Here is a 17138-nt window from a genome sequence, read left to right as displayed (position 1 = left end):
TGTGGGTGAGTAGAGGGATAGTCAGGCCAAGGATGCAAGTCTAGTGGGGTCGTGACTCGTGAGGCCTGCCCGGCAGCACAGCCGGCCATGAGAGGCGGGAGCAGGTGGTTCCGCCGGCGCTAGTTTGAGCGGGTGGAGCAGAAAGATCTGAGACTGAAGAAGCACGATTGCCATTAGATTGACATCTAACGGTCTGACGCTGGTAGAGTTGATTGTTGACTAAGTTTTTTTTAGAAACTTTATGTACGCATGAACTTAGTAGGCCCACAAGTTAGTCTCCAAATCTGTGATAGACAACATAAAGCTTATTTGTTTTTTTTAATAATTTGCAGCCCATTTGCTAATTCTAAGTAATTTATTACATCCCATTTTCTGTCCAGGACCACGGTCAAAAAGTTCAACCTTATTTTGCATATTTTCGTGAAGTCCGAACTGTTGTAATCCCGAAATGATAAACACTTTTTTAAGAACTTATTAATTTGTTAAAAAAATCATTTTGTTTTTGTAAGCAAATAAGACGTGGGACAATTGAGTTGGTTTAAGGGAAAACCAGTAATAAAAATATCAGCGTTGGGAGGGAAAACAACAATAAAAATAAGGATGTAAATATAAAAAGGAAACTTTATGTATTTTCAATATAATGATACATGTATATGAACTAATAAAAGTATAGGTAGAGATTAGAAATGGAAGTAGGACATGGCATTTCAAAAGAAAAATAAAACTAGGTTGTGTGTTTGGTTCAGTAAAAAAACTGTCTGTAGATGTTGTAAAACAAAATATAACTAATGCAGTACTTTTCTCTTTCGGAACTGACCGAGCCCGAGAGGTATTTGCATAGAGCGAGCGTGGCCTGATCTTTTGCTGCAGCCGAACACACCCTATCCAAAACAAACTGTTTCCCCTCGAAACCAGAAACCTTATCCGGGACAACCGTCATGTAATAAGCAACGAAAACACTCACTACAGTTCCAAAGAAAAACTCGCTGCCAGCAGCCCCCAGCCCCCAGAACAGTGTTAAACATTCCATTTTGCCGATATTCTTTAGGTTGCCAGGAGGCGTTACCCGACTGGTTGCTACTCTGAATATTCAGTTTCTACCAAATTTGTTTCAACTGTTACAGAACTTTCAGCTTCAACAAGCAGATGGTAGCCTATCAGTAGAAGATCAAAAGAAGCACATCAACATCATCCCCAACAGGGAATACTCTAGCTCTAGTTGGCGATACGAAAAACAAAACCGTGGCCGTAACCAGAAAGTTCAAGCAGGACACACCTTTGTGCAGAAACCATACGTTATGTTAACTGGCAAGTGTCTGGTTAAAGGCTTGGATTTATAACTGGCACCTTTACCAAGCTTGTCTCCAGGCATGGTTCCCCTACTCTAAATGGAGAGTTAAATGGTGATTATCATTATAGTATATTACTTGCTATCAAGCCGATTTGATAAGGCATGAAAGTTACCACCAAGACTAGAAGCTCCAGAATGCTGCCATATGCTGATTGGGCATGGGATTTCCAGAAAGATTGGTCCAAAGCAGAACATGCCAATTGAACACGGTTTCCTTGAGAAGACCAATTCAAAGCAAAACCAGTAAACACGGCACTAGCGCACAATATTCGGTGCAGATTGCAAGAGAAACCCCGTAAAACAAAAACAAAAACGCTGCACTGGAATTGGTTGCTGAAGCAATTGACTTTGTCATACCTGATACTGCACTGTTACTGCTAGTATATAAACATCGGTAGCATCAAAGCTCACAAGGGCACAGCTGCACACCGCTGCTATTCCCATACTCCAACGATCACAGATCCACAATCTACTAAACTAACTAGCACCATGGTTGCTGAGTGGTCAGTTGGGCTTTTCGACTGCTTTGGGGATTTCCGCACCTGTATGCAGACCTAGCTTTTGCTCTGTTCTTCTTGCACCCCTTGTACATGGGTTTCATAAGCAGCATGCAAACTTGCAAAGTACTCATCTATGTTCCGCTCCATTTCCAAACATTGCAGGTTGCTTGACTTTCTGGTGCCCCTGTGTTACCTTTGGTCGTCTTGCTGGGATTGTGGACAAAGGCTCCCCATGTAGGTGTTTCACTTAGAATTCGCGCTTGGGTTGAAGCATAAAAATCATCCATCTTTGTGGCTGAGTCTCCTTGTTTTCAGCATGCTGCATGAATGGGACCCTGTATGTTTGCCTGGCTTGCGTAGGCTGCAACTGGTTGTATTCTTGTACCAAACGCTCGGTGATGCGGTCGCAATACAACTTGAAAGCATCGCCCTGTATGGACTGCTGTGTCCACTTCTTCTGTGAGAGTTGCGCGCTATGCCAAGAGTACAAGGAGATGGAAAACCGTGGCTTCAACATGGCCAAAGGTCGCTGCGTCTTACTGAAAGAATGCATAGTCAAGAAAATTCATGCGTTTCACAAAGGCAAAGTAATCATGACTAAATCATTACATTTGCAGGATGGGAAGGTAGCAACAAGATGGTGGGGTGTGTGCAAGGCATGAAAGCACCTGGGAAGCAAGGGATGTGTTTCTAGAACATGTCTATAAAATGATGCTCTTAGCTCTCCTGTTCTCTGTTAATTTTCATTTGATGATGTTCTACAACATTCAAAGGGGAAATAAAGGCAGGCCTAGTGACTTGCTCCATTTGGTAATCAAGTTGTTAAATCTCCTTTTATCTGTCCTTGTGATTTTGATTCAGTTTTCGTACTTCCATTTATGATCTGTCACTTGAGAAGCATTATATGGTTGTAGACTGTACTGAAGTTAGTGGCCTGTGAACTAAAATGCAGTGCTCAAGCTGTAAAGCTATGAATCTCTTGACTCAATACTGACTGCCGAACTGGCATGGGGAATAAATATGGGGCATCCTGTATGCTTAAGATGATTGAAGAAAAATATGATAACAAAAAACTACACAACAAGCAAGAAATTTCAAGAAAGATTGGACATATACAGATGCTCATAATTGTGATGGCAAAAGAAATCACACGAGAGGTAGTTCAGCCGCATGAAACATGAAACGTTGTCCTAAGAAAGATATAAACCACAGGGCAAAAAGAAATCAAACCGGAATATGGACCATGTTGCATGCATGGTGTAGTCATTTTACGTTGACTTCATGGTACCCTCTAGTCCTGTAGCCAATCAGTTCGGGCCAGATCAGCGAATTCCTCATCTCAAAACTTTAAGAGCAAGCCCTGGCACACCGAGGGGACTTTACAGTATATGATATTGGATCTCCACATAATAACTGTGCAATATTCGTTAATTACTTAGCTATCTGTAGGCTTGGACAGGGAGAAGTTATGACCAACACTTTTACAAGCTTATCACCAGGCATGGTTCCCCCATTTTAGACCGAGATCGACATGGTGATTATCATCAGTATTTTACTATCAGGCTGATTTCATACATAAGGAAAACGACGATACGGCATGGAAATTACCACCAAAGCTGGAAGCTCCAAAGTGCTGACATATGCTGATTCAGCATGGGATTTCCAAAAGATTGATCCAAAGCAGAACATGCCAATTGAACATGGTGTCCTTGGGAAGACCAATCCAAAGCCAAACCTGTAAACACAGCATTAGCGAACAACAACCGGTGCAGATTGCAAGAGAAAACTGATAAAAACAAGAAAGAAATTTCTGCACTGGAGTCGGTTGAATCAATTGACCTTTTCATATCTTCTAACTAGTACTGCACCATTACTACTAGTATATAAACATTGGTTGCTCACAAAGGCACAGCTGCACACCACGCTATTCCGAACTCCATAGGTTACAAATTCACAATCTACCAAACTAACTAGTACCATGGTTGCGGAGTGGTCAGTTGGGCTTTTCGACTGCCTTGACGATTTTGACATCTGTATGCAGAGCTAGCCTTTTTTTGTTCTTCTTGTGCCTCTTATACATGGGTTTTGTAAAGCAGCATGCAAAGTACTGGGGGACTGGATTATTTACCCCATTTGCAGTACTCATTTGTGTATCATTATATTTCCTAACATTTCAGGTTGCTTGACTTGCTGGTGCCCCTGTGTTACCTTTGGCCGCATTGCTGAGATTGCAGACAAAGGCTCCACATGTAGGTGTTTCTCTTAGAATTTGTGCTTGGTTTGAAGCATAAAAATCATCGATCTTCTCGGCTGACTCTCCTCGTTTTCAGCATGCTGCATGAGTGGGACCCTGTATGTTTGCCTGTCGCTCTTATGCTGCCACTGGTTGTATTCTTTTCCCAAACGCTCGGCGATGCGGTCTCAATATAACTTGCAAGAATGGCCCTTCATGGACTGGTACGTCCACCTCCACTATCCGAGTTGCGCGCTATGCCAAGAGTACAGGGAGCTGGAAAATCGCGGCTTCAACATGGCCAAAGGTCTCTGCGTCTTACTGAAAGAAAGCATAATCATGAGTATTAATGTTAACAAAGAAGAAATAATCATGACTAAATCATGCTCTACACCATTTTCATTTGCAGGATGGAAAGGTAGCAACAAGTTTGTGGGGTGTGTGCAAGGCATGAAAGCACCAGTGAAGCAAGCGATGTGCTTCTAGAACATGTCCATGATTTGATGGCTATGAATATGATGATTGGCTCTACTGTTTTCTGTTAATTTTTGTTACGCGATGTTCTCCAACATCCAAAGGGATAATAAAGGCGGGCTTATATGACTTGCTCCATTTGGTAACCAAGTTCTTAAATACTCCTTTTATCTGTCCATGTGATTTTGGTTCAATTTCTTACTTTCATTTATGTTTTCTCACACCAGCAGGCAACATATATTATGTGATCTGTTACTTGACGTCTTGATGACAGTCGAGCATTATATGGTTGTAGACCATACTGAAGTTTAGTGGCATATGAACTAAAATGTACTGCTCAATTTGTAAAGCTATGAGTCTCTTGACTTGGTACTGACCGCCGAACTGGATATGAAATATAATACTTGAAGATTGGATATCTTGTATGCTTAAGATGATTGAAGAAAAAATTATGTTAAAAAAGGCTATAGAACAAGCAAGAAAGGTTGAAAAGGTTCTGACATCTGCAGAAGCTCATAGTCGAGATGGCAAAAATTCACACAAGAGATAGCTCAGCCACACGAAACATTGTCCTAGGAAAGATTAAACCACAGGGAAAAAAGGTAAAAATCAAACCAGAATATGGACCATATTGTCAATGTCATGCATGCATGATGTAGTCCTTGTACATTGACTGCGCCATAGCCTGTCCTGTAGCCAATCAGTTTGGGACAGATCAGCAAATTCTTTAGCTCAAGACTTGCAAGAGCAAACCCTGGCACACCAACAACGGTACTTCACGGTGTATGACAAATGATCTCCACATAACTGTGCAAATTGGTCAATATCTTAGCTAGCTGTAGGTTATATAATTTGTACAGTACAGATAGCAGAGCCAGATAATGCCTCCCAAATACAAATGGACAAAACCCAAAGCGAGCACAGAACTGGAGGCGATTAAGAAACTAGAAAACAGCAACCGAAATTTGGGGCTTTTATTAAGGGTACAGTATGAGCTCCTCAAGGAAATCTCGGAAGCAGAAGATCTTATCCAACTTGAATTTACATTGAAAAGCCTCAGAAAGAGGACTGCAGTGACATTTTCCATAGCTTCAATCAGGTGTTGCACGACTAATGAAACTGAAAACATAGTGAGACTGGATTCCAATCATCGTGATCATCGTCAGCCCACGAATTCCAATCATCATAGCAGCTATTACTTGCCAAGTAATGAATGATGCAAAAGAACAAAAGGGGTCTATGCTACAACCAAAACTGGAAACTCCAAATAGCTGCCAGATGCTAACTGAGCATAAGATTTCCCGAAGGAGCAATCAAACAGAACAAGCCAAGTGAACATGATGTGACTAAAAACGCTAATTTACAGCAAAACCTGTAAACACAACATACAACATTAAAGTGCAAGAAGAAAGCAGAAAGCCCATGAGACAACAAAAATGATGCACTGGAATCTACTATGAGCAGATACTTGTGCAAACAGGCACTGATACCATGTTGTTGCTAGTTTATAAATACCAACGGGATCAAGGTATTCTTGCTCGCAAAGGCACAGCTACACACCATCTATTTCCATATTCCACAGATCACAACCACAAGAAATCAGCAGCATGTCAGGGAAGTGGTCGGTTGGGCTTTGTGACTGCTTTGGAGATTGCGGCACCTGTATGGAGAACTATCTTTCATGCTCTTCTCACAAGTCCTTATGGCTTATACATTGGGGGATTTATAAGAGTGCATTTCACTTACATCCTGATGCTTCATTTTTGTGGCTAATGCTGCAGATTGCTTGACTTGTTGGTGCCCCTGCATTACATTTGGTCGCATTGCTGAGGTTGTGGACAGAGGCTCAGGATGAATGTGCTTCAATTACAATTTGTGCTTGGGATCAAGCATAAAAACATACATCAAAAACATACATCTTGTTGGCTAACTCCCCTTGTTTCCAGCATGCTGCATGCATGGGACCCTGTATGTTTTGCTAGGATCCATAGGCTGCAACTGGTTGTATTCTTGTACCAAACGTTCCTCAATGCGGGCACAGTACAACTTCCAAGGATCACCCTGCATGGACTGCTTTGTTCACATGTGCTGTGAGAGTTGTGCACTATGCCAAGAGTACAAGCAGCTGGAAAATCGTGGCTTCAACATGTCCAAAGGTATCTCTCCTTGCTGAAACAAAATATAAAACAAAACATGCATGTTCACAACACAAGCTTTAATGACTAAAAATACTAAACTGTGATTTACATCACATTTGCAGGATGGGAAGGTAGCAACAAGATAACGGAAGGCATGGAAGCACCAGAAAAACAAGGGATGGATGTGCTTTTAGACCATGAATAAATCCAGAATTTGGTGCTTGTGATGGTTGGCACTTCTCTTCAATAGCTTTCCATTGATTCCCACTTCCCTATGCTCTTCAAACATAAAGGCAGGCTTATATCCTTGCCACATATGGTTATCAAGTTGTTAAAGCTCCTTTTATGTATCCTTCTGTTTAGGTTTAATTTTCTTACTTTTACTTATACCCCAACATCAGCAGGCAACATATAGTATATAACTTGCTACTCGTTGAGCAAGCTGTTAATTGGTTATACAGGCCCATGGACTGTTACATAGAAATATACTACTCATTTCAAAATGCAACGAGTCATTAGTCCAGTAATCCACCACTCAGTGCCAAACTGGCATAAGCAAATAAGTGCTTACGTGAGGACAAAGCATCATCCCAGTAGAATTTAAATGATTAACTAAAGAATTTTGTGATAACAATGACTAGACAGGACATGAATGAATTTTTTTAAGGTTGCCATCTATAAAACCTCATAACTGAAATGCCAACACACAGAAGTTCAACTATAACAAAACATTTTCCTAAAAAAACAGGAAAAAGGTGTGTACCTAAAATCATTCTCATCAAAGTTCCATTTCTGGGGATGATCATATTTGCTATACAAGAAGGCTATAACTCCAACTGTGCGCAAATATCCACCAACATCGCAGTGCTCTCTTTTGTAGATAGTCAATTGCACATGCTTGCATGCAGCATTTGCTGCTCATGATTTCTGTTCTCTCTGACAATATAAGACCAGTGTGCATTGGCATTTCACTTGCAAGTTCTGCAGATCTGTCGATCTTTCTCACACACATTGATTGCATCCATATGTTTGGTTTCCTTGATAAGGACCCCTTTTACACCAGAATTCCACCATTTATTCATTTAGGAGAATCCATATGTGATTGCTTTTATCCTGAAGGTGCATGCTATAATCTACAAAAAGATCAAACTGCCTGGCTGGCTGGTATTCCTGCAGTTCTCCAATTACATGTCCTGAAAAGAAAAACTAGCAGGTTGGAAATCAATTCTCTTTGACCAGCAAGCGAGACAACAACCCAAACAATTTCCATGTGCAGATAGATGTGTCGTCTCTTCATAGCAGTGTCACTCTTATTGCTTTAGTGTATCACAAGATATCATCATTCGTTCAACAATTTGTCTAGAGGGGCATCAGGCTTACATACACCAATCACCGGTTATCATCACCAAACAACACCTTGTAAAACCTCCGTCTTTCCTCCCTCTTCTCCGCACTATCCAACAGTGCCCCTGCCTCATCTTCGAGCTCCTCTTCTTCCTTCTTCACATCAACTTCACCTTTCCTCCTCTTCTTCTCCAAATTCACAGCACGTCGACGCTGATTAAATTCGTGCAGACCCTCCTGCATCAGTTCCCCGAGTCTATCCTTTGCTGCCACCACTGGATCCTTCACCCTCAGCTCAGACCCCTCGTAACCCTCACGGAGCACCGCCGTGTGAATCTTATACCGATTCGACACATAGAAGAGGCAAGAATGCCGGACCAGCATCCTAGCTGTGTCTTCTGGCAGCCCAAACTCCCATCTGAAGTGCTCTAGCTTCATAACCGAAATCTTCTTCCACAAGGTGAGCGAAAGAAGCTCGTGAACCACAGCCACGGCACGCTTCTCAGCCTGTGCGTCTGTGCCAGGCACTGCCCCGTCCTCCGAGTAGGGCGAAATGTAGGGTGTGGCGTTGAAGTCCTCCATCTTGTCGTGGGACTTGGCCCAAGAGGACGGCAACGAGCAGGTGAACCGCGGGAGGGAGTTGCTCGCCGAGGCAGCGGCCTCGATGGCAGAGACCGCGCGGGAAGGGACCCACCGGAGCAGCTCCAGCTCTGCGGCATTGCGGCGGTGAGGGTACGGGTTGGCGAGGCGGAAGAGATCGGTGTGGGCGGGGAGGATGCGGAGAAGGTAGTCGTCGGGGAGGCCGAGCGGGCCGCGCAGCGCGGCGAGCTTGGAGACCGGGAGGCGGCGCCCGCGGGTGAGCATGAGGACGCGCGCGAGGCGGTCGGCCATGGCCGGCTCGGACGCGGTGACGGCGGCCTCCTCGGCGTCGACGAGCTCCGCCATCCGCTTGGTGAAGCCGAAGCAGCGCTCCCCGCCGCTCCCGGCCGGGCCTTCGCCGGTGAAGAGCTCGAAGCAGGAGGGATACTTGCGGAGCCAGTTGGCGGCGCGGCCGAGGAGGTCGAGCGTCTTGAAGCGGGACTGGAGGAGGCGGACGGGGGCGGAGCGGGACGGGAAGCGGAGGAGGAGGCGCTTGATCTGGTTGTTCACGATCCAGCGCCGGTTGCGGCGGAGGGCCGCCTCCAGAGCCGGGTCCTTCGGAGACGACCACCGCGCCATGAACGCCCTTCAGCGGCGGCGGTGGCGGCAGGAAAGGGGTAATGAGAGTGATTGGGCTTGTTTTGCTCATGGGCTGATAGTCTATTTTATCTGGGATGGTGCTACTCGGCTCTGGATTGCGCTCGCCTAAAAGAAAAAGGAAAAAAAGGCTATGGATTGCGTTCATTTGGTTAAGGTGGCTAGACTAAGAAAAATGGGACCTCCTATTAGGCGCCATATAAAAAGCAACTAGTTGACGAGCGCTTCTTCGAAAGCCTCTCAACCATCATTTGTGGATAGGCTGAGAGCGCGTCATTTGGCGCGCTCTCGGCTGCCGCCACGTGTCGCGCTCTGAGCGTTTCTTCTGAATTTTTGTTTTCCTTTCACATGTTTTTGGCTTTTTAAACGGTTTTTCTAGATTTTTTTGGCTTTTGCTTTTTCATCAGTCTTCCTTAACTTTTGGACAAAAAAATAAATTCGAAAAATAAATATTTCATGAAAAATGCATGTTTTTGCTACCGCGAGAGGTATGATTTTGCTTCCGTGAATGGCACGACTTTGTTTTTACGAGAGGCACAAACATGCTTCTCAGAAAATGGAAAAATGCATTTTTTTTCTTCCGCGAGAGGCACAGTCGTGTCTCTTGAAAACAAAAAAAATGTTAATCCATTTTTTTTCTTCCGCGAGAGGCATGATTTTTTTAGTCGTGATTCTCGGAAACGGAAAAAGATGTGTTTTCTATTTTTCTTTTCTTCCGCGAGTTGCACGGTTTTGCTTGCGCGAGAGGCACGATTGTACTTTCGCAAGAGGCACGACCGTGCCTCTTTTGGAAAGGGAACAAACAGTGCTTCCGGTTCAGTTTTTTCGTCCAGTTTTTTGTAGAAAAAATCCGTCAAAACCTATCAACATGGAATCTAGTTTTGAAGATCTCAACGCGGGGGATCCAACGATGAAAACGGTTCAAGATTTGGACACACGATTTAAGAGATAAAATGTTTTGAATAAATGAATCTACAAAAAACGGAAAACTCCCAGGTTGCGACAAATGATGCACATGCAGCACGCCACTTTGTCACAACCCAAGGAGACGGGAGTGGTCAATTAGTGATTTCGGCCTTATAACTTGCTACTCAAAGCAGCGCCCAGTTGGGCCGGCCCACGAACACGCTACACAGAACTCATAAGAGCTAAAAAACAAGCCATTGTCTTCACGTAGAAGTGTGCATAACCAACTATAGTGAATGATAAAAGCGCCAACAATATAAGAACATGCGGCCGCGCTATTTATTGCATGTGTACTGTATCACTTAGTTTTCTGAATTATTTCAAAAATCATGAATTTGAATAACTTCATTGATTTAGAAAAAATTCATCATTTTCTAAGAAAAGTTCACAAATTAAAAAGGAGTTTCATCAATTTAAAAAAACCTTGAATTTCAAAAAAAAGTTCATCAAATTTGAAAAAAAAATCTTCAAATTTGAAAGAAAATCATTGAATTTGGAAAATGTTCACCGAATTTTTAAAAAAGTTCATCATTTAAAAAATCATCAATTTTAAAAGAGTTCATTAGTTTTGAAAAAAGTTCATCAATTTTGAAAAAAAACATTTATTTTGAAAAAATATCTTCAATTTTTTAAAAAAATCATCAATTTTTAAAAAAAGTTCATTCAACTTAAAACGAAAAAAAGATAAAATAATAAAAACTGAACAAAACCATTTCGAATAAAAAGGTAAAACAGGAAAAGAAAAAAGAAATAGAAAAAAAGAAAGACGTAAGAAGAAAAGAATGAAGAATATACATCTAAGCACATGAATTGAGGACGGTGGGGTAGTTAGTGCGGCCTACAAATGACCAGGAGTTCGCCAGTTCGGATCACTTCGAAGGCGTGCGTGCAGTTTTTGGGGTTTTAACAACATAAAAGAATAAAAGAAAGCTCGTCTGCAAAAACAATAGCAACGGCGCCTCAAGCGTCAAATATGGAATGCCCAAGAAATGGATAACGTGGCTCCCAACTCCTCCTATTTGGCACCCTCAACACCGGTTATAGGCTTCAAACTCCGGAACTCATAGTTTAACCTTCAAAAAATGTGTGCGTGATGTGAGTTTCAAACTCCGGACCTCATAGTTTACAATCACCCGCAGTAACAACCTATTGTGCCTGCTTACTTCTATGTCAAATATAACGCTAAAAATTTCAAAACACCTTCCCCGTCTAGTTTCCTTTTTTAGTTTGTTTGGCCGGTTTTTGTAGCGATCCGGCCTCAGACAGTCAAATCTCTGTACATAAGTGGCATTCCTGGATCGGTAATACTGACACACACAGTACTCAAGAATCTATAACAGAGTTCAATCACACATTTATTACATCAAATGTCTCAAAAGAGAACTTATTACAATAATATGGCTGAATGCCATCTAAATAAGATAACAGCGGAAGCTTCGAAGGTACTCCCTCCGGTCCTTTTTACTCTGCACATTGGATTTGCCGAAAGTCAAACTTTGCTAAGTTTGACCAACTTTATATTAGAAATTATTAGCATCTATAATATCTAATAAATATAATATGAAAATATATTTCAAGATGAATCTAATGATATTAGTGTTGTTATGTGAATGTCTATAATTTTTTATATAAACTTGGTCAAAGTTGGATGAGATTAACTTCAAACAAACCTAATATGCAGAGTAAAAAGGACCGGAGGGAGTAAATGAGTCCATCAACTCCAACGGCATAGCTGAGTGTACGACAACGATCTAGCGCACCTTACTCTTCGTCTGAAAACTCTGTTACATAATACGTTGCAGTCTGTGTAGGTCAGCACATGGAATATGCTAGCAAAATAACACTATAGAGCAATGAACAGAAAACAACTATCACTACATGCATATATGGCAGGTGGAGGTTGTATGGTTATCATTTGCAGAAAGCTATTTTTTCCCTACAACAAACGAATATATTTTATTTAACTACAAAGTTTGTTGAAAACATTAAAAATAGTAACCCCATCTTAATCCCAAATTAATAATCAATAACCCAACAAATTAATTAAGTAAAGTGATGAGATCAACATAATAATTGAAGAACCAGATACTCAAGATGTCCATAACCGGGGACACGGCTAATCATGATTAGTTTGTACACTCTGCAAAGGTTTGCACACTTTTTCCCACAAGACTCGATCTATCTCTATTGAATTTCTCGCACTACATGGTGTTTGAGAAACAGATGACCGAGACACGGTCTTTCAGAAGCATTAGCTCGTTACGACGGGTAGACAGTACCACCTACATCCCCTACATCTGCTAGTCTACCACTGTAAGAGGTCACACAACATACTCAACTATGCCAGAACCCATAATGGCTTGTGCTGCACACGGAAGTTTCCAACATGAATAACATAATGATCCCTTTGAGTTTGGGTGGCAAACCATAGGATGATCACATGGATTCCCCGGGATCCCCTTGGACAACACTGGATTCCCCAGGTGCCCACAAACCAATCCACCCAGATGTGTATTAAAGTAGCCATCTTAAGTTAAACCTTAGTTAACAATAATCTCTCACATCTTTCATGAATTCTCTCAACCAAACCATGTCTACGAGCATAGCATAACAATATAAGCATATGTAGAAAGTACCCAGGGTTTGATATAAGACATTAGGTGCTACCTCGTCAACTACTTCCCAATACCCACATGTTATCAAACCTACTCATGCAATGCTTGAGGGTTGAAACTAATGCATAAAACTGGGTAACAAAGGGATATGATCAAAGTGTTACTTGCCTTGCTAACGATCTGAAAACCCTAGTGATTCGTAGTAGCATGCTTCGCACTCCAGAAACTTTATCGTGAACAAATAATAGCACACATAAGCACTCAAGCATAATATGCAAAGGTAAAACTCAAGGGAAAAGTTCCAAACTGAAAGTTCAACTGAAGAGCTTCGATTTGCAAAAAGAATCAATCGAATTGGAGCTACGAAACTCAAACTGCGATCAAAAGAAATTCAAATTCAAATCTGCTTAAAACCAAATTTTAATTTTGTCAAAATCATGTTCAAGTTGATTATCTGGAAAGAGGGGAACGAAATGAAGATTTTGGCGTTGGTTTCACTAGATTTAGACAAACGAGCAGAAAGTAGCGGGGGTTTGAAGATCAGGGACTAATCTGTGATAAAAGTATTCGCGGATAGGTCCCTGACCGAAAAAATTAAAATTATAAGAAAAACCTAAAGAACGAATGTTCGCTAACAGAACTAAACGAACGAATTCATTCGTTAACAAAAACTAACCGATGAACGTTTGTTAATTAACGAACTAAAATAAAGAAAAATCGATCTAACCTAAACCGAAAAACAAAAGAAAACCGAGCGGTTTTTTTTTGCGGTTTTTACCGGTTTTCGAAAAAAACGGCGGCGAGATCCGGTGCGGCTTCGGCGGGTTCGGCGAGGCGGCGCGAGGCAGGGCAGCGGGCGGCGGGAGGCGGCGAAGGGAGGCGGGGAGCGGCGCGAGGCGGCGGCGTGCAAGCGGCGGCGGGCGGCGGCTCAGGGCGGGCTGCGGCGCAGCGGGGCGATGAGGAGGAGGGGTGGCGGCTGCGGCTTATAAAGAGGGGGGGTCAGCCCAGCTTGGAGAAGGGGCAAGAGGCGGCGGCGGACACGGAGTCCAGTTCGGACTCCGGTGAGGCGTGCGGGAGCGGGACTCCGTCCCGGCGCGGGAAGGCGGCGGTGGTAGCGGGCCGGCTTGGCTGGGCCTTCGGCCCAGTCGGGCGAAGAAGTTTTTTTTTTAAAAAAAATTCGCCCGAAAGAAAAATCCTAAAATACCAGAAACAATTTTCAACATCCAAACCTAATGTTTAGGACAAGATGAACATTTTTCTGGCCTAAAATGCAATTTTCAAAAATGCATATTTTTTCTAATAAAATAGAAAATAAAATAAAAATAAAATAATAATTTGATTTTAAAATTTCTTCTCCAATATTCCTCTCTTATTTAAGAAGTCGTTTTATCTTCTCTTTTCTATTTTTATTATTGGAAATAATTAGAGAGAAAATATTAAAATTAATTTGATCCTCTTTTCAAATTTGAGAAAAAAATTCAATGAAAGTTTGTGAAATCCCCAACTCTCTCCTTGGGTCATTGAGTTGCTTAAGATTTCTAGGATCACAACCAAAATGCAAATAAAATATGATATGCATATGATGACCTATGTATAACATCGAAATTGAAAATTGGGATGTTACAAACCTACCCCCCTTAAGATGAATCTCGTCCTCGAGATTCGGTTGGCTAGAAAATAGGTGCGGGTGGCCTTTCCGTAGGTCTTCTTCTCGCTCCTAGGTGGCTTCTTCCTCAGTATGGTGGCTTCACTGAACTTTGCAAAACTTGATAACCTTGTTGCGTGTAACTCGGCTGGCAAACTCGAGAATCTTGATGGGTTTCTCCTCGTAGATTAGGTCACTTTCCAATTGAATTGCTTCCAGGGGCACTGTATCTCTTAGAGGAATATCGGCCATTTCAGCATGGCACTTCTTCAACTGGGAAACATGAAACACATCATGAACTCCTGACAATCCTTCTGGTAACTCCAGCTTGTAGGCCACTTCTCCCATACGTTCCAAACTCGGTATGGTCCTACAAATCTCGGGGCTAATTTTCCCTTAACTCCAAATCGTTTAACTCCTCGAAGCGGTGACACACGAATATATGCTCTGTCTCCGGCTTCGTAGACTACCTCCTTGCGTTTAGTATTGGCATAACTGTTTTGCCTGGACTGAGCTACTTTCAGTCTATCACAAATCAACTTAACCTTCTCTTCAGACTCCTTAATTAAATCTGGTCCAAACAACTAACGGTCTTCGACTTCATCCCACATTAACGGTGTCCTGCACCTTCTTTCATACAAAGCTTCGAAAGGGGCCATCTTCAAACTAGCCCGGTAGCTATTGTTGTATGAGAACTCTGCGTAGGGCAAGTTATCATCCCAAATAGATCCATAATCTAGTGCACAAGCTCTCAACATATCCTCCAGAATCTGATTAACTCTCTCGGTCTGTCCATCTGTCTGCGAATGAAAGGCCGTACTGAACTCTAGCCTGGTACCCAAAGTCTGGTGTAACTGATTCCAAAACTTCGAAGTAAACTGTGTTCCTCTATCTGATACGATGGTCCTCGGAACTCCATGCAGGCATACGATCCTGGTCATGTATATCTTGGCCAACTTCGCACTCGTATAAGTGGTTTTCACGGGGATAAAGTGAGCCACTTTGGTCAAGCGATCTACTACTACTACCCAGATGGATTCATATCCTGATCGGGTCCTGGGTAATCCGGTGATGAAATCCATGCCAAGTTTATCCCACTTCCATTCGGGTATCGGCATAGGCTGTAGTAACCCTGCTGGCTTCTGATGTTCTACCTTCACTCTCTGACATACATCACATACTGCTACATACTCAACAGTATCCTTCTTCATACCTGTCCACTAGAAACGTTCCTTCAAATCCAAATACATCTTGGTGTTTTCCGGGGTGAATTGAGTATGGCGAGTCATGGGCTTCCTGAAGTATTAACTTCCTGATCTCCGCATTATTGGGCACATATATACGATCTTCAAACCATAAAGTTTCGTGCTCATCCTCACGAAAACCCTTGGCTTTTCCTTTGCTAATCTTCTCCTTTATCTCAACAATTTCTTTATCATCCTCCTGAGCTTCTCGAATCTTTCCCAATAATGTGGACTGAACCTCCATTGCTGCAACAAAACCTCTTGGAACTATTTCCAAATGAAGTTCCTTGAGATCATTGACTAACTCCTGTGGTAATCCTCCGGTTACGAGGGTATTGACACAACTCTTGCGACTCAAAGCATCTGCTACGACATTGGCCTTTCCTGGATGATAATGTAGCTTCATATCATAATCATTTATTAGCTCCAACCATCTCCTCTACCTGAGATTCAACTCCTTCTGTGTGAAAATGTACTTTAAACTCTTGTGATCCGTGTACACATCACAACGGTTTCCAATAAGAAAACGTCTCTAGGTCTTGAGCGCATGCACTACGGCTGCTAACTCCAAATCATGCGTGGCATAATTCAACTCATGAGGTCGAAGCTGTCGTGAGGCATATGAAACAACTCTTCCATCTTGCATAAGTACACCTCTGAGTCCCAAGCGAGAAGCATCACGATAAACTTGGAAATCCTTGCGTATATCCGGAAGAATCAGCACTAGGGATGTAACCAAACGTTTCTTCAACTCTTGAAAACTAGCCTCACATTCCTCGGTCCATTTGAATTTGGTGTCCTTCTTCAACAACTCCATTATGGGTTTCGCAATTTTTGAAAAATTCTCAATGAACCTCCTATAATATCCTGCGAGTCCCAGAAAACTGCGGATCTCTCCTACTGAGGTGGGTGCCAACCACTCAGTGACAGATTGAACCTTGGTAGGGTCTACTACTATACCTTCTCCTGATATAACATGTCCAACAAATCCAACTTCCTTCAACCAAAACTCACATTTGCTGAACTTGGCGTATAGCTGATGTTCCCTGAGCTTCTCGAGAACTAAGCGCAAATGCTCCTTGTGCCCCTCTTCATTCTTCGAGTACACCAATATATCATCAATGAACACCACAACAAACTTATCCAAAAAATCCATGAACACCTTGTTCATCACACTCATAAAATAGGCAGGGGCGTTAGTCAATCCAAAAGACATGACTGTGTACTCATATAGCCCATACCTTGTGGTAAAAGCTGTCTTAGGTATATCCTGTTCTCGGATCTTCAACTGGTGGTATCCTCATCGAAGATCGATCTTGGAGAATACTTTAGCTCCCTGCAACTGGTCAAACAAATCATTGATTATCGGTAGTGGGTACTTGTTCTCGATCG

At 42.4% G+C, this 17138-nt stretch overlaps 2 protein-coding genes across 3 annotated transcripts; one reads left to right on the top strand and one right to left on the bottom strand.

Annotated features, from left to right (window-relative positions):
• The first annotated feature begins 1426 nt into the window (after nucleotides 1–1426).
• Nucleotides 1427–3834, top strand: LOC125520786 (cell number regulator 11-like). The gene is made up of 4 exons (XM_048685808.1): nucleotides 1427–1895; nucleotides 2014–2085; nucleotides 2167–2376; nucleotides 2469–3834. Exons 1-4 carry the CDS (start codon nucleotides 1841–1843, stop codon nucleotides 2543–2545), a joined length of 414 nt encoding a protein of 137 aa, XP_048541765.1. The 5' UTR covers nucleotides 1427–1840; the 3' UTR covers nucleotides 2546–3834.
• Nucleotides 3835–5753: 1919 nt separating this feature from the next.
• LOC125520785 (protein WHAT'S THIS FACTOR 1 homolog, chloroplastic-like) lies at nucleotides 5754–9336 on the bottom strand. 2 transcript variants are annotated; one of them, XM_048685806.1, is made up of 3 exons: nucleotides 7460–9336; nucleotides 6305–6727; nucleotides 5754–6218 (listed from the first exon to the last, which is right to left on the bottom strand). In XM_048685806.1, exon 1 carries the CDS (start codon nucleotides 9256–9258, stop codon nucleotides 8086–8088), a length of 1173 nt encoding a protein of 390 aa, XP_048541763.1. In that variant the 5' UTR covers nucleotides 9259–9336; the 3' UTR covers nucleotides 5754–6218; nucleotides 6305–6727; nucleotides 7460–8085. The 2 variants fall into 2 exon arrangements, with proteins under 2 accessions (XP_048541763.1, XP_048541762.1); XM_048685805.1 differs by having other exon boundaries at nucleotides 5754–6727.
• Between the last annotated feature and the right edge of the window lie 7802 nt (nucleotides 9337–17138).

The sequence above is a fragment of the Triticum urartu genome, chromosome 7 (genome assembly GCF_003073215.2).
Source record: "Triticum urartu cultivar G1812 chromosome 7, Tu2.1, whole genome shotgun sequence".
NCBI classification, from domain to species: domain Eukaryota; kingdom Viridiplantae; phylum Streptophyta; class Magnoliopsida; order Poales; family Poaceae; genus Triticum; species Triticum urartu.
This window is presented reverse-complemented; position numbering and strand designations above follow the sequence as displayed.